At 47.6% G+C, this 27,187-nt stretch overlaps 1 protein-coding gene across 1 annotated transcript; it reads left to right on the top strand.

Moving 5' to 3' along the window:
* The first annotated feature begins 7,539 nt into the window (after positions 1–7,539).
* Positions 7,540–24,281, top strand: CHRNB4 (cholinergic receptor nicotinic beta 4 subunit). The gene is made up of 6 exons (XM_069560037.1): positions 7,540–7,758; positions 12,151–12,299; positions 17,935–17,979; positions 18,083–18,192; positions 18,954–19,947; positions 23,319–24,281. The coding sequence occupies exons 1-6, from the start codon at positions 7,704–7,706 to the stop codon at positions 23,457–23,459; spliced, it is 1,494 nt and encodes a 497-aa protein (XP_069416138.1). The 5' UTR covers positions 7,540–7,703; the 3' UTR covers positions 23,460–24,281.
* The last annotated feature ends 2,906 nt before the right edge of the window (positions 24,282–27,187 follow it).

Genomic DNA, 27,187 nt, shown 5'->3' with positions numbered 1-27,187 from the left:
ATGGGGTTGCAAAGAGTCAGACACGACTGAGTGACTAACACTTTCACTTCACTTTCTTCTACCAGAGTGTTAATTCCATGAGGGCAGAGACTTTGCTTAGCTATCAATTCATTTCCAAGAACAGATCCTGGTACAAAGCAGATGCTTAGGGCATAGTCTGTTACTATATCCTGATATCCATTTTCCTCTACTTCTACCATGGTAGAATCCCTAATTATCTGCTGGATTATCACCACTCAGAATAAAGACTACATTTCCCAAGCTTCTTTGGAGCCAAGTGTGACAAAGATCTGCTGAATGGGATTATAAACAGAAATGTTAAGAGGCAGTTTTCCAAGAAGTTTCCTTAAAAGACAGCTGGTCTATGCTCTTAGCTTTTTCTTTTTGATTTCTTACTCCTCTGGCTACCTGGAGTACACATGTGATGCCTGGAGCTTTAGCAGCCATCTTGAAACATACAGATCAAGAAATATTGCCTTAGGATCATAGAGCAGAAAGCTAGAAGGACCACGTGACCCAGGAAATTTGGGAAATAAAGTGACCGTATTAGTCCTATATTGCCAACCTCCAGGTTTCTACGTGTGAGAGAAGTAGGTATCTATCTTATTTATACCATTATGAACAAAGCTGGAGGCATAACCCTCCCAGACTTCAGACAATACTACAAAGCTACAGTAATCAAAGCAGCAATGTATTGGCACAAAAACAGACATATGGATCAATGGAACAGAACAGAGAATCCAAAAATAAACCCACATGCCTATGGACAATTAATCTTCAACAAAGGAGGCAATAGTATGCAAGGGGAAAAAGACAGTCTCTTTAGCAACTGATGTTGGAAAAGCTGAACAGCCACAATCAATGAAGTTAGAATAGTCCCTCACACCATATACAAAATAAAATGGCTTAAAGACTTAAACACAAGACACCATAAAACACCTAGAGGAAAACATAGCCAAAACATTCTCTGACATGAATCAAAATAATGTTTTCTTAGTTCAATCTCCTAAGGCAATAGAATTAAAAGCAAAAATAAACAAATGGGATTTAATTGAACTCATAAGTTTTCGTCCAGCAAAAAAAACCATAAACAAAATAAAAATACAACCAACAGATTGGTAGGAAACATTGGGTTGGCCAAAAGGTTCATTTGGTTTTTTTTGTGAACCTTTTGGTCAACTCAATATTTGCAAGCAATGCAATTGACAAGGGCTTAATTTCCAACATACACAAACAGCCCATATAACTCAATAACAAAAAGGGAACAATCCAATCCAAAGATGGGCAGAAGAACTAAACAGATATTTCTTCAAAGAAGACATATAGATGGCAAATAGGCATATGAAAAGATGCTCAACATCTTTAATTATTAGATAAAAGCAAATAAAAACTATAAGAACTATCACCTCACACTGGTCAGAATGGCCATAATAAAAAATCTACAAATAATAAATGCTGAAGAGGGTTTAGTAAAAAGGGGACCCTCCTACACTGTTGGTAGAAATGTAAATTGGTGCAGACACTATGGAGAACAGTATAGAGGTTCCTTCAAAACCTAAAATTAGAGTTACTATATGACCCTGCAATCCCTTGGCATATACCCAGAGAAAATTCTAATTTGTATTGGCAGGTGGTTTCTTTACCACTAGTGCCACCTGGGAAGCCCCCACCACCACCCCTCAAGCCAATTTGGGTTTCCCGACAAGTGGAGTCTGAGACAAGGATTTGGGTGCAAGGATTTTCTTTAGTGAGCAGTCACAGGAAGAACAAGTAAGACAGTGGGGAAGCAAGGTATAAGGGAAGAAAGTCAATGGAGGTGCATTAATGGACAAGCTGGAAGGACGTTTGAGTTCAGTCTCACTGGGCACTTTAGAGTTATTCCAACCTGCAGGCAAAGAAATTGGATTATTTATAGGCTAACTCTCATTCCTCATTGACTATTTTAAAAATGTATCCAGGATGTGTTTTGATTATGTATAGTAAGACACACAGACATGGAAATGACTGTCATAAAGGAAGAAGTTTTCAACATCATACCCACAGATCCCTAGACACAGGAGGCATGGCAGGCCATGCAGGACCACCCTGCAAAGTCCCAAGATCAGTCAGAAGGCAGACGGAGTGAGGGGAAACGGCATGAGCCTTTATTGTGGTTTCTGCAGGAAAAGCAAGGCAAGGTACGTAGGCTTAGGATTGGCTAGTTTGAATAATTTCAGTGGCCTCTGGGGCATATCAGCTATCTGCAGTTGTCAAGTACTTGGCCCTAGGATGATTAAGCCAGATGGATAGTGGACTGGAGTATAAGAGCCTGATAAGGAGTCAGTTCAAGACTATGGGCTTTAGATAGTTGGTATGCATATGAAAGTTGCACTGGCAGGTAAGTTTTTTATTATTTCTAGAACTTGACTAAGCCCTGGAAGGCGGAGTCTCTACAGGATCAGCAAAGCCATAGATGTCAAATAAAAAGGTATGATTAGTACATTAATGCTGCTAACTTCCTGGCATGTATGGGGTCTGTGATGCTGAAGGGTAGAGGCAGGACACCAGTGGTGTTCGCTATGTTATTCTTGGTCCCTTGATTTCTACTTGGATCTTACAATGCACCCAGTAAGTTCCATGAAAAATTCTATTGGGATTTGTGTGAGAATCACATCAAATTTATAGTTTAATTTAGTAATAAGTAATATAATATACCAGGTTTCTCTGTCCATGAGGTCCTCCTGTTCATAAATATTAGTGGTTCCATTTTATAATTTGAGTCCTTACATTCATAAACATGTTCTATATTTCCGTTTAGTCAGTTCTTCAAGTCCTGGAGTAATTTTTACAATATACTATTCTACATGAAAGTTCTCGTGTATCTTTTGCTTGATGCCTTTTCAGATTTTTGTTGCTGTTGTAAATAGAATCTCTTTTTCTATACATGTTATAATTTGGTACACAAATGCTAATAATTTTTACAAAGTCGATCTTGAATTTAGTAACCTTACTCTCTTACTAGTTTTAATGATTTCTCTGTATGTTCTCTTGGATTTTCTGCACAGACAATCACATTGTCTGCACATACAGGTAGTATTCTTTTCTGATTCTTAAATGCTATTTATTTCTTCCTTTTATAGGTTGAATCATATAAGTTGCTGCTGTTGGGCAGCCTGTGACCTAAAAAAAATGGCAATTTTACATAATTTAAGCTACCACAAGAAGGTGTAGGACCTCCAATATAGTGCTGAATAGAAACTATGATAGAAGACATCCTTGTGTAAGTCTTGACTTTGATGGAAATTGCTTTTAAAGTTTTACCATTAAGTCTGATCAGTGCTACATGTTTATTAGGTTAAGGAAGCTAGTTTGCTAATAGTTTGCATTGCATGAGTAATCTGTTAGGGTAGTTTATTATATTAGTGAGTTATCTAATGTTGACTCACTCGGGTTCTTAGAATAAACCCTACTTTGCCATGACGCAATATTTTTGTGTGTGTACACTGCTGTTTTCAACTTGGTATTATTTTATTTAGAATTTTTGAATCTACATTCATGAAAACTAATAGAAGCTAACATTTATTAGGTGCTTTCTATGTTCCAGGCACCATTAAGGCATTTTACATGAATTATTTCATCCTAGAAGGCCTATTGTTTTGAAGGTTATTTCCTCTGAAATATGAGAGAACTGAGGCACAGAGAAGTTAAGTCACTTCCCCAAGTTCACAGAGAATATTAGTAGTGACACCAGAATATAAATCCAGACTGCTTGGCTCCAGAGGCCACGCACTAACCACTAACCCATGCCGTCTCCCTGTGAAAAATACCCATAAGTCACATTGTACATTCTCACAATTATACTATCCTCAACAAATAAGTTGGATAGCTTTTCTTCTTTTTCTTTTCTTCCTAAAAATTATTTGTCGTATGTCTATAAAAATTTATTTTATCTGGAGTCAATTCACCAATATATTTTATTGACTTAGCCTTTGATTGCTTAAGTTTTCAAATCTCAGTTTGTAAGCTCACTTAGCTTTTTTTTTTAATCTCGAATTTAGAGAAAATTTCCAAGTATCATACAATGAACTTTTTCCCCTTGCATCATTTTGATTACATTTACAACATAAGCGTCTGACACTTTTATGTGCATTATTTACAAAGATATCTTTGTAGATATAGCCAACATATAGTCATCAATATCAAGAAATTAACATTGATATAGCATTATTATCTCATCCCCAGACCCCATTCATATTTTGCCAGTTGTTCCCATAAAGTCTTATATAGCAAAAGGATCCATTTCAGAATCACATGTTGCATTTAGCTGTGATGTCACTTGAGTCTCCTTCTATCTGAAACAGTTTCTTAATCTCTCCTTGACTTTCATAACCTTGATACTTCTAATGATTACAGACCAGTTATTTTATAGAATATCCCTTAATCTGGGTTTGTCTGATGCATCCTCATAACTAGATTCAAGTCATATATCTTTGGCAGGAATATCAAAGAAGCAATCCTGTGTATTGGAACCTATCAGGTAATGTACAATTTTTATTTGCTCCATCATTCATGATGTTAATTTTGATCACTTGGTTGAGGTACTATATTGGTTTCCTAAATCTGGTCCAATCACTTCATGGGAAATAGATGGGAAAACAGTGGAAACAGTGTCAGACTTTATTTTTTGGGGCTCCAAAATCACTGCAGATGGTGACTGCAGCCATGAAATTAAAAGACACTTACTCCTTGGAAGGAAAGTTATGACCAACCTAAATGGCATACTCAAAAGCAGAGACATTACTTTGCCAACAAAGGTCCATCTAGTCAAGGCTACGGTTTTTCCAGTAGTCATGTACAGATGTGAGAGTTGGACTGTGAAGAGAGCTGAGCACTGAAGAATTGATGCTTTTGAACTGAGGTGTTGGAGAAGACTCTCGAGGGTCCCTTGTACTGCAAGGAGATCCAACCAGTCCATCCTAAAGGAGATCAGCCCTGGGTATTCTTTGGAAGGAATGATGCTGAAGCTGAAACTCCAATACTTTGGCCACCTCATGAGAAGAGTTGACTCATTGGAAAAGAGTCTGATGCTGGGAGGGATTGGGGGCAGGAGAAGGGGACAACAGAGGATGAGATGGCTGGATGGCATCACCGACTTGATGGACGTGAGTTTAAGTGAACTCCAGGAGTTGGTGATGAACAGGGAGGCCTGGCGTGCTGCGATTCATGGGGTCGCAAAGAGTCGGACACAACTGAGGGACTGAACTGAACTGAACTGAAAGTTACTGTAACAAATTATCACAAATGTAGTGGCTTGAAACAACATAATTTTTTTTAATCTTACAGGTCTGAAGATCAGAAGTCCAATATCAGTCTTATGGAGCTAATATCAAGGTACTGGCAGAACTAATTCCTTGTGGTGTTTCCAAAGGAGAATCTGTGCCTTGCCTCTTCCAGTTCTGGAGGCAGCCTTGGCATTTGTTAGCTCATATCTACATCACTCCAATCTCTGCTTCCATTTTCACATACATTCTCTTATTCCCTGCTTCCCCTTATAAGGACCTCTGTGACTACATCAGTCCCACTAGGAGAATCTCCCCATCCCAAGACCTTTAATTTAATAACACAAGCCAAGTTTCTTCCACCATATAAAGTCATATCCACAGGTTCCAAAATAGGGATGTAGACATCTTTGGGGGTCATTATTCAATCTACCACAGGTGGTATCTGCAAAATTTCTCCTCTGTCAACTCTTTTACCCCCTTATAATTAATAAAAGTTTTGTGGGGAGGTATTTGAAACTATGTTAAGTTCCTCATTTATCATCAAACTTTCATCATTTATTTACTACAGTATAGTCTTAAATTTTCTCATTTTACTCAATGAATATTCATCCTTATTATTATTTATTTTAATGCTAAAATGTCTCAGGTCTGGTCAATGGAACCCTTTCCACATCATTCTCTGAGCACTTCACTTATGTTCCAGCACTTAGGCTAGTTTGAATGAATAATGTATCCTCTCCCTCTCTCCCTTCCCACCCTCCCACCACTGCTCACCTAACTTAAGGTTTTGCAGATACCTCCAAGTCCCATGGCATTTTCAAGCTCCTATGCTATGGTGTATGAGAGGTAATACACATACTATGAGCTAAGGCCTCAGACAACAGATCAGCAGCAGTATCCCTCTCCAGCATCTTTCAGGGATTGGGATACAACCAAGCCCCTAGCTTCCAGCCAACAGTCTTTTAGTCCCCTTCTATCCCTAAGCACCTGCCACTGCCTTTGACTTCCAGAGCCCAGTTGGCTCCCAATTTCAGCCCCCTCATTACTTTGCTTTCTTTCCCCCCCGAAGTTGGTTCATAAAGATCTTATTTTCAGCCTGGTTATGTCTTTTTGTTTGCTTTATACATTGATTTGGCCAAAAAGTTTGTTCAGCTCTTCCCATAACATCTTACAGAAAAACCCAAACTTTTTGGCCAACCCAATATGTCATCTATTTATTGCTACAGTTTGGAGAAGAGAATGCACTCAATCCTACATTCTCCAAGCCATCTTAAAAGGAAAGGCAGCTCCATTTCAACAGTGTTCTTTTAAAAAGAATAGATGCCAACATGTCAAATTATAGCAAAAAAGACATTGGAGAAATCCATATGATAGCAAGCCTGAGAGTCCTGGAGAGAAAGTGGCAAAGTTACTATCTTTAGGTGACCACTCCCCCAGACCCTGCCCTGTCCCTCCAGGTGCTAGCTCTGCCTGGTGGGGCTCAGGGAGGGGAGGAGGTGGAAAGCTGCAGGAGTACTCCAAAGGCCCTGTAGGATCCTGGATTGAGGCACCACTTCTGGCCAGGTCCAAAAGTAAGGCTGCCCTGGTGTTGATGCTTGTCCTGTAAGGTCCCCCAACTCCCAAAGGAATGATTCCAACTCTTAGCCAGGATCACTTGGCTGGAGGAGGGGGTGCTTGCTCCCTTGAAGCACCAGAGCTGTCTGCGGTCAGCACAGGTTGTAAGGCTCAAGTGAGAGGACACAGTCAGTCCACTGGCCCCATCCTGTCTTTCCCCACTCAATCTATTAGTATGTAAGGGGACCCTGAACCATTTAACCCTCCCCAAATCCACACACTTGCCCTAGGCATCCTTTCCCCAATGTCTGCAGATAGCTGTGCCCCACACCACCAGGCTTATTCCCCACTTCTTGCAGCGCTCCTTGCTTTCAGCAGATCCCGTGCGCACAGACTGGAGATCTTTTTCTGTAAGACCTCCTGAGTCCTGACAGGGCAAATCCTAGAGAACTGCCGGCTAGAGTACAAGCACTTTTCGGAAAGGTAAGAGAGCAAGAGCCAGGGTCCGCCTCAGTCTCCCCAGTTCCACAAAGGGTGCAGGCGCTGTTCTGCCAGCCTCCCTTTAGGGAAAGTGGGAGGCCTGAGTAGGTCTGGAAGTACCAAGGTCAGCCCGTGGGGGCGGGTGACGACCCTAGGCGGTTGGCTCAGAAGAGCCACTGGCGCCCCATTGGTGCTGGCCCCGCCCATTCCCGAGTGGGCGTAGCTCACAGCTGCTGCCCCCAGCGGGGTTCAGCTGGGCTCTCCGCGGGGTCCTAGTGCCCTCCGCACCGCCACTTCATACCTCCGAGGCCGTGGGCACCCGCTCTCACTAGCCTGCTCAAGGCTGCCGGTGCCCGGGCGGTCTGACCGCTGAGCTCGCTTCAGCTACCTCTCCAACCCCTTCCCGTCATGAGAAGCGCTCTCCCTCTGTTCCTTTTCTCCCTGGTTGCCCTTTGCGGGCGAGGTGAGTTCTTTCTGGGGAAGGAGGGAGGGGCGTCTGAGTCTGGCAGAGCCGGGCTGAACTGGCTATAGGTGGGAGCGAAGGGGGCTGCTTAGCACCCGGGGGAGTGGCGCGAGATTGTCCCCGACGAGTGGGGGCGTGGGCGGGGCTAAGCCCACTCTCCAGCAGCAGGGGAGGGGCAGGGTGAATGGGTCTGCGAGGTTTGGGGTGGGGCCGCGTGTCCTCTGCGTGGCCACCAGGGCCACGCTCCAAATCGAGCGCCTTTGGGCTGGGTAGCGGGGCTGAGTGGACAGGAAGGTGTGCTCAATCGCAGCGCTATTGTAGAGACAGCGAAATTTAGCTTGGGGGTGGGGAGGTGGAGGTGGGATTCAACTTGCCAGTCCAGGTGTGTTTGAGGGGGATCTCCTAGGAAACACACTTCGTTGGCACCTCTGCCTCTGGTCACCCAACCCCTAGGAGTTGGCCGTCAGGACAGCCAGCTTGGCTGAGCGCAGGGCTGGTGAAGTGGGGTCTGCCACTCAGGAACCTGCAGACTCTACCTCGAAGGGAAACTCAGCCGTTCCCAAGCAGAGTCAGGTATGGTGAGGATTGCCTGCTCTGGGCCTCAGTCTCCCCATCTGTATTCCAAGGACTCTCAGTTCCTACCCTTCAGCCCAAGCTTGTCCTTCGGCTCTAGTCAGTCCAGAGGACCAGGGCTGTATCTTTCTTGGACAGAGACATACCAGGGGGTGTTGGAAGAGGATGGGGGGACATGCAAGTGTCCTTTTGGGAAGTGGAGCTCTCCCCAGAGATGATGTCTGCACTCCATGTGTGTGTCCTGGCTCTGTCGCCACTTGCTCACTGACCCTCTCTGGGCCTCCGTTTCCCTGTCTGTTCTATGGGTATGATATGCCCGGACTCATGCCTCAGTTGCAGTGTTTCTCAAATATGGTCCTAGGGCCACCTGCATCAGAAACACCCAGTACACATCCCTGGGCCCCATCCTAGGCTCACAGGGTCAGAATTTCTGGAAGTGGAGCCCAGGAATCTGCATTTATACAAACAACCTGGTGATTCTTACACATGATTGGAGAAGCTACTGGTAATATATCATGAGCTCTTTGTAAAAGCTAAAACCCTCAACTTTGGGGGGGAAAAACATCCATAGCTTCCTTTTAATAAATACAAATCTCTTGTTCCCTTCCTCTGTTAAGGACAAACATCCTCAACTGAAAATCATTCCGCCTTTCAGATGCCCACTTGCCAAGATTCCATAAAAGTGACCCTTCACTTTCTGTGGTTTGTGAAAAGAAGAAAGTGTTAGCGACCCATGGACTGTAGACTACTAGGATCCTCTGTCCATGCATGGGGTTCTCCAGGCAAGAATACTGGAGTGGGTAGCCATCCCCTTCTCCAGGGGATCTTCCTCACCCAGGGATGGAACCTGGGTCTCTTGCACTGCAGGCAGATTCTTTACCATCTGACCGTCTGAACCACCAGGGAAGCCCCAATAGCTGTGGGGCTCGTATTACAAACCAGTAGCTATTGCCTTTCCGTTTTTCCAATACAGCTTTTATGATAAGCTCTGCTTTTTCAAACTGTACACACACTCACCCAGTTTAGAATGCCAGCCATGGCTTCCTCGCAGACTGTCTCTCCTCTCAGACTGTTAATGCCTGCAGAGAAGGCCTAGCAAGACAAGGCCCTGGACAGAGGCAGGTCGGGCCCACTCCTTCTCAGAATCACTGGGTCATGACTGACCCCTAGTGGCCTCTTTGTGTATCTCTACCAGCCCCAGGACTCCAAGGTGACCCCCGACTGTGTCTGTGAAGCTTTCACCTCTTCTGGGCCACCCCTGTCATCTGGGAGTGAGAGGCCTGTTCCTTGTCTTTTAAACCTGGCAGGCCTCACAGGCATAAAGCAGCAGATTGAAAAGCCTAAACATGTATTATGTGAACCCCTCCCACCTTCGCTGGCCCCACCCCACCCTGCACCGTGCAAGCATACAAGTACAAATGCAGGCACAGGCGTGAGTACACACTTGGCTCTGGACCCCTCCATGGCCTCTGCAGGGACAGGCTCCTTAAGGGTGTGATAGAGGACCCAGGGGGTGGGGATTGGGGTGGGAGGGGGGCTCTCCCCGAAAGAGCTTCCTAGACCTGGCTCTGCCTCTGACTTGCTGGGGCTCCTTGAGTAAGTTCCTCCCCCTCTTTGGTCTCAGTTTCCCCAGATAAGAAATAGAGAGTGGGATAAGTGGTCTAAAGTTTTTGGAACTGCTTTCTCTGGAGCCCACAGCTGGTCCTCAAAATGGGAAGGGGTCCCTGGGGGCCAAATGAATGCCTGAGAGTCAGGACAGCCCCAAAGGTGAGCAACCTGAACCTCCCAGAGGGCTCAGAGCTGGAACATGGGCTCCCACAGCCTGCAGAGCAGCCCTGGCCTCTTAGATACCCAGGTAAACCAGCCTCCTGGGGCTGCAGAGATGTGGAATCCAGCCCTTCAGGGTTGGGGGCCAGGAACTACAGATTCTGATGTGAGCTGTCCCCGACACGCCAGATGGACTTGGGCAAGTCATACCCTGCTGAAATGGTGTGTCAACTCGGGGGGCTACAGAGTGGCTTCCAGCAGCTGGCCTCTGGGAGGGGGTCCAGGGTATGGGAGGCAGAGCTCAGAATGTAGGCCAGGCATCCACAGGACCCTCTGGGCAGCCTGGGGCAGTTTGGGGGAGGGATAGTGGGCAGCAGGTGCGCTGGGAGCATCTTTCACAGGCGCTGAATATTGCATCTGCTCCAGATAGGCAACGAGTTGGAAAGTGCGTGGAGCAGGCAGGGTGGTAGCTGCCCTCTGTGGCCTTGCATCCAGCCCAGCTCCTACCCAGGAGTCCACCTCAGACTTGCTCTGTCGGGCAGTTCACACTGGGGGTCCTCTGGCCACATCCAGAGATGCAATCCCAGTGCGGGGCCTGCTGAGCTAGCAGACCCACCCCCACCTCCCCAGCCTTCCTTATTCCCTCATCCTTTCCCCCTCTTTCTTGCTGCCCCACTGTTTCCTCTGTACACCCTCATCTCTTCCCTTATCCCTGGATCTCCTGCTCAGGTGTCCTTGACCTTCCTTGGAGGCTCCTTCTTTCCAAGGCCCTTCCCCCACCTACCCTTAACTGAAGTCACCAGAGTGAACATGACAGAGTTCCTGAACCTCACCTTCACTCCCAGACGTGTGAGAGAGACGGGACAAAGGCCCAGATGCCACGTGGCAAGAGATCTGGGGTGTGAGAAAGGGCAGCTGTGGGGCTGTGAGCGCTCAGTGGGGCTCACGACCAGGTCAGACTCCTTGCAGGAGGCTGCCTTTGCTGGGTCTCAAATATGGTTCTGAGCCCAGAACCCTCCTTTAAGCTCCAGACCAGGAGCCAACTGCCAGTTGGACCCCTTCATTTGGTGTCTCAAAGGCACTTTGCTTTCTGTAGGGCAGAGTCTGAGACTAGGAAACTTGCCCCTGGCCCAGGCCTTTTCTGTTTTAATGAAAGCATCACCATCTCCCCAGCTCTGAACACAAATTCACATTTGAGTAATGTCTCTCCTCCACTACACGGGAGGCTCTCTGAGGGCAGGAACCATTTCTGGGTCTTTGCTGGCTGTTATACCCAGCACATAACGCAGTGCCTGGCATAAGAAAGACACTCAGATATTTGACGGCTGGTGGCTATTCTGGCAGAAGAGTGCACTGGAAGACTTAGAAGTGAGACAGTGAAGGTCACATGGGGAAAGGAAAACAGTATATATGGCTGAAATATAGAGCACCCAGGCATAGAGGTGGAGAGGCAAGAAAAGATCAGGTTGAGGAAGTAATGCTGGTGCCAGGAGCAAAGGGCTCTGGATGCCAAGCTGAACCATGGAGATGTGAACTCTGCCTACAGCTCTGAGAGGTTATGGGCAGGGATGGGCTCTGATCCAGTAGCTGTAGGAAGACCACTCTGGCACTCATGGGACATGGCAGCAGGGGCAGAGTTAGGGTGGGAAGACCAGCAAAGAGGTCTCCCTGGAAGAGCCCGGGGGCAGGGTGGTGAGCCAGGATCGGGGCTGGAGGGATGGAGAGAGGAGGACGGACTGAGTGACTTGGAAAGTAGAGGAGACAGAACCGGGTGGCCACTTGGATGAACCAAGAGAGGGGTCAGAAATAGATGTCCCGGTGCCATTCACTGTCAGAGGGGGACAGAAAGAAGATGTAGGGCAAGAGGAGAGAGAGCTGAGCTCTGTCTCGGACAGATATAATTGGAAGACCCCAAGGAGAGGCAGGCCTGCCAGCATCTTAGCTGCTCCGACCGGCCCTGAGGGCACCTGTGTTCCCTAGCCTTTGCAGCTTCCCCTTTCCTTGCCATCAGTTGGGTGCGGATCCTGCAGATCTGACTGTGTGCTTTCCCAGGGGACTGTCGTGTGGCCAATGCAGAAGAGAAGCTCATGGACGACCTTCTGAACAAAACCCGCTACAACAACTTGATCCGCCCAGCCACCAGCTCCTCCCAGCTCATCTCCATCATGCTGCATCTCTCCCTGGCCCAGCTCATCAGCGTGGTAGGTACCGGGGACAGATGTGCCCCAAGGTTATTCATCTGATCTTTTTCCATATGTGAAAATTAAGGAATTTGCCTAAACTTTGAGACCCCTGACTCGGCCTCTAAGTTATTATTTTTCTTTCCCAAACTGCTGTCTGTGTCTTTGCACTTGCTCTTTTCTTTGCTGGAGAGGTCTTGCCCACATTGTACACTCTTGTTCCACACTTTGGAGCCACCTGTACATCCATGACCCCAGTACCAATTACAATGCTTTGGCTTCAAGCATAGCTGGATGATCAACAAAGCATCCGACTATGAGTGGCTAAAACAATAAGGACATTTGTTATATCACATAACAGGAGAGCAGGCCAGTCGCTTCAGTGTTGGTTAATGCAGTAATTCAGTGATGTCAGGATTCTAGGTTGTTGGCAGTGATGTCAGGACTTTGTCATTCTCTTGTTTCCTGCCACCCCCCCAACATCCATCATGGTCATAATATGGCGGCCATGGTTCCAAACATAAAATCTTCATGACAGTGTCTGTGGCAGGAAATGGCAAGTCTTTTTTTGGATACCTTTTTGAGTATGAGGAAGACTTTCCCAGAGACCTCCCCACCTCTGGGCGTCCCAATGGCCAGGGCTACAGCTCATGCCTAAGCTTTCGCTGATTGTTGGCTGGAGGAATGGCATTACCGTGGTTAGCTAAGACTTAAATAACATGTGGTGAGACTTGCCTGGTGGTCCAGTGGCTAAGACTCCATGCTCCCAGTGCAGGGGGCCTGAATTCCATCCCAGGTCAGAGAACTAGATCCTGCATGCTGCAACTAAAGATCTCGCATGTTGCAATGAAGACTTACAACTGAGACCTGGCACGGCTAAATATATAAATAAAGGGCGTGGCTAGGAGGCCGGAGAAGGGCCCATGAAGTTCATGAGTATGCAATATCTAGCAAAGTCATAGTTTTATTAACAAAGACGTTGTAAGGGTGGAATGACCACTGAGTAGGTGGCCAACAGACCTGCCACAGACAGATGGGCCTCCAACTGGCCATAAACATCTCCTCCTTCTACCCTATCATCTCCCCGGTCTGTGGAACAGATGACCTCACATATCCCCTACCTATTCGGGGGGAAATAGGAATCAGGGTACAGAAACTGATGGCTACAGAGACCCAGGTGTAGGGACAGGGCCAGAGTCAGCTGCTGCCTTGGTCTAGCCAACTGGGTGAGGGTCTGGATAAATGAAGGTAGTCACTGTGGGTATGGAAATGAAGAATGGAGTATAGAGTCCACAAGTAGGGTGGTCGTGTGTAGATGCGGGACCTGGGTAGGGGTGCTGAGGAAGGCTGAGGTCCAAGGAGCTCCCTCTCTCCCCTCTGCTGTCTCTGACTTGGGGGTGCCTGAGAAAACCATGGCTCATTGTTAATGTTCCCTGTGGCCCTTTCCACATCCCCACGCACAGGTTTGGAACCCTGCCTCTGAAAGCGGCTCTGAGAGGAGCACTCACATGGGGAGTGTGTGGGGTACTGTGTCCAGGCAAGGGGAAGGAGCCAGCCAAGATGGCTGAACCTCCTCTGGTCCAGCGATGGCCTTCTTATCCCCAGCCTCCCTCCCTAGCCCAGTCGGCCCCCACAAAGCCAGCCCCTCCAACCTATAGACCTGCGAAGGCTTTAGCCAAATTACTGGCTGGCTTCCTCCCCTGGGAGGAAGCACAGCTCCAGAATGGGGGAGGGGTGAAAAGCCTGTGCTCTCTGCCCCTCTGCTCTCCGCAGGCCAACTGGAAGGAATAAGCGCTTCCGGCCAGGCCGCTCCCAGGCTGGTGTCTGAGTGTTATTGTCCAGCCAAGGGCTTTTTGCTTAATGGGGTGAGCCCAGCTGCTGCCCTAGTGAGGAAGGACAGGCAGGCAGCTCTCGCCACCCTTCCAGGGTCAGGCTGCCCCTCCCAGATCTGCTCTGTGGGGTGACAGAAGTTACCAGAAAGAGGAGGGCACACAGCCTCCAGCCCCCACACCTGTGAGCTGTCATAATCCTGAAAGCTGTGTATGGAACAGATGTGAGGTTTGGGGGCTTACTTTCCCTACTCTATTTCAGGGTTTGGTTTTCCAGAAGGGAGGATTAGGGCATAACCAGTTTAAAGACGCAAGTTCCTAGGGTGCAAACAGGGAGTTTGTGCCATGCGAAGGCCAGCAGGCCTTCAGAGATTGCACTCTGGGAATGCTGGGGCTGTCTTTGGGAAGGCAGCTGCTGGGGAAGCAGAGAGGACTGAGACAAGGGACTAAAGAACAAGAGGCCTTTCTGAGTGATAGCATTGTTCTATACCTTGAAAGGAGATGGGCTACCTGGATAATGTATTGTTAAAACTGATCAAACTGTACTTCTTAAGATCTATGCCTTTCACAGTATGTAAATTGTACCTCCACTTAAAAAAAATTTTTTTAAGGCAGATGAAGGTTTTTAGCTTCCATTAATGGCAGAGTTGCTTGTTGCAGATTAACTTTCTCCAAGAATATTTAGGAAAGCTAGACAAAAATGCCTCTCCTCCCGACAGTTAGTTTGAAGGTCTTGGAGAACTTCTAGGTCTAGGATTTGAGGGACCAGGACCCAGGAGGTGGCCCTGACAGTTTCTGGTGCTTTCCCCCTCATTTGATGATTGGTAAACATTGGGCCAAGGGGCTAGGGAGCTGAATCCAAAGTGGTGGCTAAGAGGTTGGGAAGCCTAGCTGAATCATTGCCACTCTTGCAGGGCTGAGATGACACAAATTGGAATTGGAGCCCCACCAGGGAGATGGGGCCTTGGTGAGAACATTGAAAAGACCATCCCTAAGAATCAAAATGAGTCAAGAACAGACCAGCCCTCACAAAAATTAAAACCTGCTTCAAGCCAGCTCAGTCACAGATGATGAAAATGATTTGCCCTTCCTCTGACTGCCTGCCGTAAAGCCAAAGTTGGTCCTCCCTGGAGGCAGATAAAGTCAGATGAAAACCTACCAAGAAAGCAATAAGACAAGATGAAAAAAGAAAAGAAAAAATAAGAGATTAAAGAAGGGAAATACACCCAGATGATTCAGATATTGAAGTCATCAGACATAGACTTTAAAATAACTTGCATTATGATGGTAAAATGTATGTTATATGTATTTTATCACTACTAAAAATAAACAAAATAAATTTTCTTAAAAAGAAAATACCATGCATTAATATGTGTAAGAAACTTAAAGTGATAGAGAATTTAAAATGTATGGGATGGGTTTAACAGCAGATTGGTCATAGCAGAAGAGAAAATAAACGGCAAGAAAGAGCAATCGAAAATATCTAGACAAATGATAGAAAAAAGGAAGGAAACCATGGAAATGAAGATAATATGGTAGGTGATAAAAACGTCAGGTCTGACATGTGCGTCTAGGGTTCCTGAAAGAGTGCATATAAAAATAAGACAGAAGCAATATTTGAAGTGATTCTGACTGAGAATTTTCCAAAACTGACTAAAGATATTAAGATACAGGTGCAAGAGGCTCTATGAACCCTATGTGGGATAAATACAAAGAAAATCTTACCGAGGTACATCATAGACAAACTCCAGACCACCAAAGATGAAGAAAATCTTAAAAGCAGTCAGGAAGAAACAAGTCAGAAGAAACAATAAAACTAAAACAGCTGCAATGGAAGCCAAAAAATTAAATGACATTTTTTAATGCTGTAAGAAAACCCTGCAAACCTAGATGTATGCAACCAGGAAAAAAAATAATTAAAAATGAAGGTTAAATAAAGACGTTTTCAGACAAAAAGAGAGAGAGAATTTAATAAAAGAAGACCCAATACTAAAGGATGTTCTTTAACCATAAGGAAAAATGATCCCAGATGGACGTACAGAAATGTAGGAAAGAATGAAGCATAATAGAAAGGGTAAGTATATGGGTGAATTTGAACTGATATTGACAGTATAAAACAAAAAATATATCATGCAAGGTTTTTATTTTATGTAGAATTAAATACATAACAATAGCCCCAAAGTCAGGAGGGTGTAGATGAAATGTTCTGAAGTTCTTGCCTTGTTCTAGAAGTGATAAAGGTACTAATTTATATTAGGTGCTAAAAGGTTAAGTATATGCATCTTGCAGTCTCCAGAGTAACTACTAAAAGAAGAGTCACATTAATAAGGGGAGAAATGGATAATAAAATAGTTAATCCAAAATAAGGCAAGAAAAGAGAGAAAGGGAATAAACAGAAAACAGGTAGATGGTAGGTTTAACCCCAAATATATCAGTAACTACACTAAATGTAAATGGCCTAAATACTCTAATTAAAACAAGACATTTGGGGGGAAAAAGACAATTGACATGCATCTTCTCTCTCCTCTTTCCATCTACCCCTCAAGAGCCTAGAATGTGGGTATAATGGCTGCAGCTGCAGTAGTCATTGTGGACCATGCAGATGAGGACCACATTCTAGGTGTGGTAGAGAAGACATCTGGAAGGTCCCTATTGACTTTGCAGAGCATAACTGCCATATTACCTTGGAGATACTTCAGGTTTGGTTTCAGACCACCGCAATATAGTGAATATTAAGTCACATGACTTTTTTGGTTTCCCAGTACATATAAAAGGTATGTTTACACTATGCTGTATTAAGTGTGCAATAGCATTATGTCTAAAATGCAATGTACATAACTTAATTTTAAAGTGCTTTATTGCTAAAAAAAAAAAAAAAAGCTAACCATCATCTGAGTTTTAATTTTTTTGTAGTAGTAACATCAAAGATCACAGATCACCAGAACAAATATAATAATGAAAAAGTTTTAAACGTTGCAAAAATTACCAAAATGTGACATAGACACACAAAGTGAGCAACTGCTGTTGGAAAAACTGTCACTAAGATGCTCCACACAGAGTTGCCACAAACCTTGAATTCAGAAAAGATGCAGTGTCTATGAAGCAAGAGATGATAGTGGCAGAGGAGATGGGCGGAAGCAGGCAAATCTGAGACTTGTGTAGGGTCCCCAACCCCCCAGGCTGGCACTGTGGCCTGTTAGTTAGGAACTGGGGTGCACAGCAAGTGAATGGTGAGTGAGCGATCGAAGCTTCATCAGTATTCACTGCTGTTCCCCATCACTCCCATGACCACCTGAGCTGTGCCTCAGGTCAGATCAGCAGGAGCATTAGATTCTCATAGGAGCACAAATCCTAACCCTAAAGGCAAGGTGGAATATCCTGAGATTGCCACAAAATAGAAATAAAGTGCACGATAAATGTAATGCACTTGAATCATCCTAAACCATCCCCACCCCCCACCTCAGTCCATGGAAAAATTGTCTTCCACAAAACTAGTCCCTGGTGCCAAAATGGTTGGCACTGACCTACAGGACTTACTGATGGATCAGAGAGCCAGCAATCAGGGACACCTGCCAGGATTACTGGCTTGTGGAATTGTATGACTGGGGTGCCATTCACTGAGATGGCAATGCCAGTGGAAGGCCAGGTCTGGGTGAAGATAAGGAGCTCTGTCTCAGGCACGCTGGTTATGAAATACCTCTGAGCCTTTTGCAGATGTTAGGTCAGTGGTTGGTCACATGGCCCCGAAGCTCACAGCCTTTTGCTTGATAAAGTGGGATCTGTTTACCTCCTACTTGGTGAACTGATAGCTGCATTTCCCTCCCCAGAATGAGCGAGAACAGATCATGACCACCAACATCTGGCTGAAACAGGTAAGTGCCCTGCAGGGTCCCCAGCCTGAGGAGACGTTTTCTCCAGGGCTGCCCCTTGGCAGCGAGGGACCTACAAGTGACGGGGCCTTGCCTGTCTGCTCAGGAATGGACAGACTACCGCCTGGCCTGGAACAGCTCCCGCTATGAGGGTGTGAACATCCTGAGGATCCCTGCAAATCGCGTCTGGCTGCCTGACATCGTGCTTTACAACAAGTAAGTGAAAGGGTTGGCCACGGTGGTGAGGGCCAAGCCTGGGGGTCCTCCAGTCCTGGGCTTCACCCAGACCTCCCGGCTGTCACGCATCAAGAGGAATTAGAGAGGTACAGAGCCCGCACCCTCAGTTACAGAGAGGAATCAGAGACCAAGAGATGGGAAGGATCTTAGGACTCAGGCACTGCTGGCACCAGGGCCAGCCTTCTGACCCCGAGTCCAGGGCTCTTTCTGTCCTCCATACCGTCTTTTTGACTGTCAGTTGCTTTGACTGTGTAGCACTGACTTGATATGCATACATATTTCAGGTAGGTTGAGGGGGCTAACAGACTTCCCAGGTCGTAGTTGTACCAGCAAAAGCATGAAATGATCATGAGTAGGTGGTGTAAAAACAGAAAGACCAGACTTCAAATCTTAGAGGTACTGCTTACTAGTTTTCTGACCTTGAAGGATGCTGACTTCTCTGAACCTTGGTTTTCCCATCTGTAAAATGGGGACAATAATATTAATAATACCTACTTCGTTGGACCGTTATGAGGCTTAAATGAGCTCCTCTACATAAAGCCTTTAGGCTGCTTCATGGCAGAGTCTCTCTCTGCTGTGCAGTTGCCAATTAAGCAGGCCTTTCCACTGAGAGCATGGGGGGTTGGAAGAGTGACTAGTGAGAAATAATCCCACAGGGCCCTTTGGCCAGTTCTAAGAACAGCCAGATGCCATCTATGGGCTTCATGATGTTCTCCTCCACGCCTTGCCTCTGCCCCCAGCGCCGACGGGACCTACGAGGTGTCTCTCTATACCAACGTGGTGGTCCGCTCCAATGGCAGCGTCCTGTGGCTGCCCCCTGCCATCTGCAAGAGTGCCTGCAAGATCGAGGTGAAGCACTTCCCCTTCGACCAGCAGAACTGCTCCCTCAAGTTCCGCTCCTGGACGTACGACCACACGGAGATTGACATGGTCCTCAAGATGCCCTCGGCCAGCATGGATGACTTCACCCCCAGTGGCGAATGGGACATAGTCGCCCTCCCTGGGCGAAGGACAGTGAACCCGCAGGACCCCAGTTATGTGGACGTGACTTACGACTTCATCATCAAGCGCAAGCCGCTCTTCTACACCATCAACCTCATCATCCCCTGCGTGCTCATCACCTCCCTGGCCATCCTCGTCTTCTACCTGCCGTCCGACTGTGGCGAGAAGATGACGCTGTGCATCTCTGTGCTGCTGGCGCTCACCGTCTTCCTGCTGCTCATCTCCAAGATTGTGCCGCCCACCTCCCTCAACATACCGCTCATCGGCAAGTACCTCATGTTCACCATGGTGCTGGTCACCTTCTCCATCGTCAGCAGCGTCTGCGTGCTCAACGTGCACCACCGCTCACCGAGCACGCACACCATGGCGCCCTGGGTCAAGCGCTGCTTCCTACACAAGCTCCCCACCTTCCTCTTCATGAAGCGCCCCAACAGCAGCCCCTCTAGGGTCCCCCAGTCCAGCCAGGCTCGCCTGACCAAGTCTGAGGCCACCACCACCACCACCACCTTGGCCATGGGCCCCACCAGCTCGTCCAACCTCTATGGGAACTCCATGTACTTTGTGAACCCTGGCTTGGCAGCTCCCAAGTCTCCAGCGGCCTCAGACTCAGCGGGTGTCCCCAGAGATTTCCGGCTGAGGTCTTCTGGAAGGTTCAGGCAGGATGTGCAGGAGGCTTTAGAGGGCGTCAGCTTCATTGCCCAGCACATGAAGAGTGACGATCTGGACCAGAGTGTAAGTTGCTAGCCCAGCCCCCAACACCCACCCAGTGGAAGAGGTTTGGACTCTACTGTTTCCCATTTCCTGAAGTTACTTCAGGAGACAAAGGCTGTCAGATCTTTGCTTGAATAAGAAATCCAAGAGTAAAATGAGTTTTAGTTCAGTTTTGTGCATCCAGGGAGAGGAAGGAAGTACCAATGATCCTTTTTAGTCTGTTTTGGGTTCCCCCAAAGCAGAGCTCGGCGTAAGGACCTAGGCAGAGGTAGATTTTTTTTCTGAAAAGTGATCCCATGAAGCACATTAAGGAAGTGGAGAAAGTGAGACCGGGAAAGGAGGAGAGCCAGTGTGGGTATCAGTGAGCAGGATACTCAGAGACCCCCTGCAGAAGCGTGGGAGCATGCCTCAGAATCAGCCCCTGGGAGGGAAAAGGGCATTTGCCCATCTCTCCCATCCCCCACTGCTCGAGTAGCCCTGGGGCATTAACTCCCCTGCACTTCCCGGTGACGCCAGCTGGCTGTGGAGCAAGCAGCTTTGGTGCGGGAGGAAGCCCAGGGGCAGAGCAGAGAGGAGAAGCAGGCAGGAAGTGGGAGGCTGACCGTGGGCTGGAAAATGATTTTGCAGCCTTTAGGGACACAGGTGGGCCAGGGCACCCAGGATCTCTGCTCCCATGCTTGTCAGGCTTGCGAAGAAGCCACGCAAACATTTCTAGCTTTTAGGAGGGTAGAACTATCCATTCAAATATTATTGCTATGGTGACTACAATTACAGATTTCCGAAAAAGAGGTTAAGCTTACTTTCACAGGGCAGAGCAATGAGTTCTAGAGCTCAGGCATCTCAATCGATTCCACTGAACAAGTAATGCTTCAGAGGACAATTTTATGACAGCTAAACACAGAACGTAATGGTAACAGTTAGCAATTTTCCAAACCCGGCAGGAGAACAAGTTTCAGAGTCTTGTGAATGTTCGCATCTTAACACCTTATCGGATAAGATTCTTTGAACAGATTTTTTTTATGAGACAACATGCAGCTTCCCCGGGGAGAAAGAGGGCATCTCCACGTTCTTACCTTCCTGCAATTCCTTTTCACCGGCCTTATTCTCAAGGGATGGTTCCGGGATTCCATTAGTTAGTGCCGAGAGAAAAGAACAGGGTGGAAAAGCTCCAAAATTACACTGTGAAAAAGCTTTGCTAACAAGCAGAATATAGGACACAAGCTCTTCTCCACCCTTGTCCTGGGAGTGTGGTCCTTGGACCAGCCGCACCAGCCTGGCCTGGGAGTTGGTTAGAGAGCCTGCGTCTCAACTGCCTGCCCCATCTTTCCACTGCCATCCCAGACCTGGTGGCTCAGCAGCTACATTTTCACTGGATCCCCAGGGGATGCCTAGGCTCAGTCCAGTTTGAGAATCACACAGCTCTATAGAATGATCAGATTTCACTTTCTAAAAAGTAGATTGAATTACGCTTGCTTTGGTTCAGAACCATTCAGTAGCTCAGCATCACCTAATTCATTGACTCCCAAATGTTCATATGCAGCCTGGGGCCCTGCTGGCTAATTAGGAACCACTTGGGCAACTTTTCAAAATACAGCTTTTGGGGCCACCTGTTCTGACTGAGCCGGGACCACTGTGGGAGGCAGTCCAAGGGCCACATTTTTAACCAGACCCCTGCCAGTTCCTGTGCAGACGCAGGGTGAGAAGCTAGTCTCCTGCACCCCTGGCTGAGCCGGGCCCCCACCCTGAGCTCTCTCTTCTAAAGGTCTCACGACCCTCTAGCCTTTCCTCTAGACCTCCTCCTGTTTCTAACTCAAATAATTAAAAGCATCTTGTGGGAAGGAGCCAGGCATGACCCACAGTTACCATAACATAATGGCCTATGTCCGTTGAGCTCCAACCACACGTCAGGCGCTCTGCCAGGACCTCACAGACGTTACCGCTAACTCTCCCAGGAACCTGTGATGTGGCATTTACTTAGACTCCCATTTTACAATAGAGAAACTAGGTCCAGAAAGGCTCACTGACTTGCCCAAGGTCACACAGCTAGCACGGAGCAGAGCCTAGCTCCACACTCACATCTTTCTGATGTCGTTAACATTTCTTGCCCTTCCCAGTGCCTTGCCCTGAACTGACACATGGTGGCCTTATTTGTTGATTGACTTTCTCGTGCCTAGCTGGAGAAAAGAGGCTTTCTTCCCTTCCAGAGTGTGCTTGCTTGCCCCTAAGCCAGCCTGGGCTGCTTCTCATCTTCAGCACTTTCACCCTCCCTGGTGATTAACGGGTCTCTATAAATAGTGCAGAAATATAAAAGGGGGAGAGGCACACACACACACACAGAGTCGCTGGCAGTTAGGGCTGTCAAAAAGAAACCCAAGAGCCCCATGTGAAGATTGTGAGGTTTCTGCAGCGGTTGTGTTTGGCTGGGGGTGTGGGACTGGTTGACCAGCGGTTGTCCTGGAGGGTAGATGCCCACCGCTGACCAGGGCTCTGACAAATTGGGTCACTGACACCAGCCTGCCCATTGCTGCCCCAATTTCCAGCTCCAGAGCCTCTGCTGAATTTTGCCGATCCAGCCACTCTCCACCAGAGCAAGTTTGCATTCAGAAGGATCCAGACAGACTGGGCTGGGGGAGGTGGGGGAGGAAGACCAGGAGGCTGGGTCTCTCTGGGGGCATCTCCCGCAGGCCAGGGAGGCAGGCACATCTGCAGTGGCACCTCAGGAGGCCAGCCAGGTTCCTGCCAATCCTTTATCCCACAGCTGAGTCTGAGAAGAACCACACGGAGCATTGTGATGGGGGCGGGGAGCCGGGGGAAGGGCAGGAGGGTGGAGGAGAGAAACCCAGATGATGTAGAAGAGTGGGTCTTGATTAGAGAACTAGCAGACAATCTGCTGTTAACGGAATTGAGCAAATTAAACAGGATTGCCAGCTGTCCTGCAGGCCCCACTGCCCAGCCCCCACTCAGCTCGGTGTACCCCAAGTCTTCCTTTGGGTGAAGCCAGCTCAGACAAGGGGCTTGGGGTGGAAATGAGAACAGGCGCCTTGTGATCCTCAGGTCCTGCCCCGCTTATGTGTAATCGTTTGGTTTTGAATCGCATATGTAGCATCAATAACCCCTTCCTCCTAACCTTCGTGTCCAGCGCAGCTCCCAGTGGCTCCATGATGCCGTGGAGGAGGGGTGGATTGAGATAGGGGTGTGTAGGGGTGGACTGAGGACCCGAGACGCACACAGGTTCCCAGCTGAAAGACCAGCCTCAGACTCAGAACTTGCCCTCCAAGTACTAAGTGGCCTGCAGGGTCCTGGCCAGAGAGTGGGGCCCCGACTCAGGGGGAAGAGGGAGAACAGGACCCCCTCCCTCGGCCCCTGTAACCGGCCCCTCTGTCTGCCCACAGGTCATCGAGGACTGGAAGTACGTGGCCATGGTGGTGGACCGGCTGTTCCTGTGGGTGTTCGTGGTTGTGTGTGTGCTCGGCACTGTGGGGCTCTTCCTGCCTCCCCTTTTCCAGACTCACACGCCTTCTGAAGGACCCTAGGCTGCCCCGTGTGTCTGAGGCCCCCAGGATGTGGGGTGAGATGCTGGGAGTGGCCAGGTGGACAGTGTGCCGCTTCCTTCTGGGTCACGGCAGATGAGGCCCTAAAGAAATGAGTCTGTCAGCCACCAGCTCCATCCAACAGTCATAGCCATGGAGGGAGGCGGGAGAGGGGGCACGGCAAGGATGAGGGGCCTGGACTGTCCTCTCTGAAGGCCTTGGTAGAACCCCAGGAAACCCCCCGGCAGAAGGGTCTTTGGACACCTTAATTCTGGCCTATCTTCCTTCCCCAGCAGACAGTGCAGATAAAGATGAGCATAACATTGTCATCCAAGATGCCACCAGGCATCTTACCTGCATCCCGGCCTACCTCTCACTCCATCTCTCTCCACTCCACCTGTCCACGGGGTTCACTGGCCTTCTCTTAGTCCCTCACGTGCTTAAGTATCTTCCCAGCTTAGCGCCCCTGCCTTTGCTGTACATTCTACCAATATCTGCTTCTCTGGATGCCTCGAAAGCTCTCCAGACGGCTGCATCATTCAGGACTCTGCTCCACCCCATCGTTTGTCCAAGGTCACCTCCCCCAGAGGCCTCCCTCAGCCCTTCATTCCAAAGCACTCTCCCCCACAGCCGTGTTACCCCACCACCTTCCTCCAGTGCCCCTCGGCACCCAAGGCTCTCATTAGAGCATTTATCATCCACCTCTCACCCACTAGAGTGTGAACTCCGTGAAAGCGGGGACCTAGACCTTTGTGTTCACTGCGATATCCCCACAGGACAGAGCTCAGCACACAGTAGGGGCTCAATAAATGTTTGTTGAATGAATACATGGCTCCTATTCCTCCTTCCGGCATCCTCCTCTGAGCTTTTCCGTGGTTCCCCACCTGAAAGGAATGGCAGTCTCCTCCACGCTCCCCAGCCCTGGTCACGTTCTGTTTTTCATCCTGCTTGGGTCAAGTGTGTCTCCTTCACTGATGCTCTGATTGGCTTCCCCCACATATTATGTTTTGCACAGTGCCTGGCATGTAGTAAGCACTCGAAATATTTGTGGAATGGAGGAGGAGCTTTTTTAAAAAATCTATTTTAAAAAGTATACAGTAAAACTGACTTTTATGCACTGTTCTGTTAATTTTACACATGTATAGATTCATGTCTGGTGGTTCAGATGGTAAAGAATCCACCTGCAATGCAGGAGACCAGGGTTCAATCCCTGAGTCGGAAAGATCCCCTTGAGAAGGAAATGACTACCCACCCCAGTATTCTTGCCTGGAGAACTCCATGGACAGAGGAGCCTGGCGAGCTACAGTCCACGGGGTCGCAAAGGATCAGACCCAACTGAGCGACTAGTGCACACATGTGCACGGTGAGTCACTTCAGTCGTGGATTCAGGAATCGGACCTGCATTTCCTGCGGCTCCTGCATGGCAGGCAGGTGGCTCTTTACCACTGAGCTTCGGGGGAAGCCCAACACAAACACAGATTTATGTAATCAGGATACAGGAGACACTCATCACCCAAAACAGTTCCCACCTGCTACTCCTTATGCTCATGTGTCCCCACCTCTAACCCCCAGCAACCACTGAGCTTTTCTCCAGTACAGTTTAGTCTCTTCAAGAATCCCTTCGTCTGGAGAGTGACTTCTTTCATTCAGCATAATGCCTTTGAGATTCATCTAAGTTGGTGAGGGTACCAATAATTTGTTCTTTTGCATCCATCATATGTATGTTGAAGCACATTTTAGGTTGTTATCAGTTTGGGGCAATTATCAATAGCGTTACTAATCCCATGGACGGAGGAGCCTGGTGGGCTGCAGTCCATGGGGTCGCCGAGAGTTGGACACGACTCAGTGACTTCACTTTCACTTTTCACTTTCATGCATTGGAGAAGGAAATGGCAACCCACTCCAGTGTTCTTGCCTGGAGAATCCCAAGGACGGCGGAGCTTGGTGGGCTGCCGTCTATGGGGTCACACAGAGTCGGACACAACTGAAGCGACTTAGCAGCAGCAGCAAACATTTACTTATAGGATTTTGTGTGATCAAAAGTTTTCATTTCTCTAGATAAATACTCAGGAATGTGATTTGTGGGTTACATGGGGTGGTTGTTGTTCAATCACTAAGTTGTGTCCGACTCTTTGCGACCTCAAGGACTGTAGCACAGCAGGCTCCTCTGTCCTCCACTATCTCCCAGAGTTTGGGCAAATTCATGTCCTTTGAGTCGGTGATGCTATCTAACCATTTCATCCTCTGCCACCCTCTTCTCCTTCTGCCTTCAATCTTTCCCAGCAACAGGGTCTGTTCCCATGAGTCAGCTCTTTGAATTAGGTGGCCAGAATATTGGAGCTTCAGTTCAGCATCAATCCTTCCAATGACTATTCATTGGAAGGGCTGATTTCCTTTAGGATTGAGTGGTTTGATCTCCTTGCAGTCCAAGAGACTCCCAAGAGTCTTCTCTGCCACCAGAGTTTGAAAGCATTAGTTCTTCAGTGCTCAGCCTTCTTTATAGTTCAACTTTCACATATGGGGAGAGTATGTTTAACTTTAACTTTGCCAATGGCTAGCGATGTTTGACATCTTTTCATGAGTTTTTTGCCTTTTTTGGTCAAGTGTCTGTTTAACTCTTTTGCTCATTTTAACACTGCATTTTAGTTTTCTTACTGCTGAGATCTTACAACTATTTAGGTATAATTTATGTATTGGATATTCCTGGTGGCTCAGACAGTGAAGAATCTGCCTGCAGTGCAGGTGATCTGGGTTCAATCCCTGGGTCGGGAAGATCACAAGGAGGAGGAAATGGCAACCCACTCTAGTATTCTTGCCTGGAGAATCCCATGGACAGAAGAGCCTAGCGAGCTACAGTCTATGGGGTCGCTAAGAGTCAGAGACGACCGAGTGACTAACACTTTCACTTTATACTTTATGTATCACAAAATCCACCCATTTTAAGTGTACAATTCAATGAGTTTAATAAATTTATCATTATAACTCAGTTTTAGAACATTGGCATCATTCTAATAAGATCCCTCATACCCATCCATTCCTGCTTTTGAGGTTTTTTTTTTTTAAATAAGGAAGATTATCTTTTTTTTTTCAAGTATTTATTGGGCTGCATCAAGTCTTAGTTGCAACACGCGGGATCTTTCACTGCAGCGCACAGACTCTGATTGTGGTGCCCAGCTTAGTTGCTCCCTGATGTGGGATCTTATTTCCCTGACCAGGGACTGAATGGCGTCCCCTGCATTTCGAGGTGGCTTTTTAACCATTGGGCCACCAGAGAAGTCCCTACTTTTGAGTTTTGAGGCTATTTTAGATGTTCTGGATACAAGTCCTTTGTTGGATATGTGATTGGCAATATAAAGGGCTTCTTGCCAGGACAAGGCGAATGCTCTAAATGGGGGCCTGACAGTAAGTCCCAATTCTTACAAACATTTTCGGAGTCTTGTAAAATGTTTGTCTTGTAAAATGTTAGTCTTGTAAAATGTTTCCTTTGGTTCGGTTTTAATGTCGGTAGGTGGACCATTGTGGAAATAATAAAGGTGACTCACCTGTCCTGTGCTAAAGGGACTGCTAGCAAGCCTGCAGCTACCCCACCGCACTCCCAGTGGGTAGACAGCCCAAGGGACCCCAGGGCAGTCTCGATCACACAACCATCCTGGAGCACTCAGGGGTGCAGATGGGCCGGTGGGCAGTGTGGATTTAGGAGGGTTCCCGAGCAGGAAAGCACACTGCTCTCT

This window comes from Ovis canadensis, chromosome 18 (assembly GCF_042477335.2).
Source record: "Ovis canadensis isolate MfBH-ARS-UI-01 breed Bighorn chromosome 18, ARS-UI_OviCan_v2, whole genome shotgun sequence".
Classification (NCBI taxonomy): domain Eukaryota; kingdom Metazoa; phylum Chordata; class Mammalia; order Artiodactyla; family Bovidae; genus Ovis; species Ovis canadensis.
Note: the sequence above shows the minus strand (reverse complement) of the source record. Positions and strands in the feature narration are given on the sequence as shown.

Excerpts from the sequence above, each read along its gene's own strand:
- CHRNB4 (XM_069560037.1), top strand. The coding sequence starts at position 7,704 with ATGAGAAGCGCTCTCCCTCTGTTCCTTTTCTCCCTGGTTGCCCTTTGC. Across the intron at positions 12,300-17,934 it reads TGGCCCAGCTCATCAGCGTG|AATGAGCGAGAACAGATCAT; the intron begins GTAGGTACCGGG and ends TTCCCTCCCCAG. Across the intron at positions 19,948-23,318 it reads GTGACGATCTGGACCAGAGT|GTCATCGAGGACTGGAAGTA; the intron begins GTAAGTTGCTAG and ends GTCTGCCCACAG.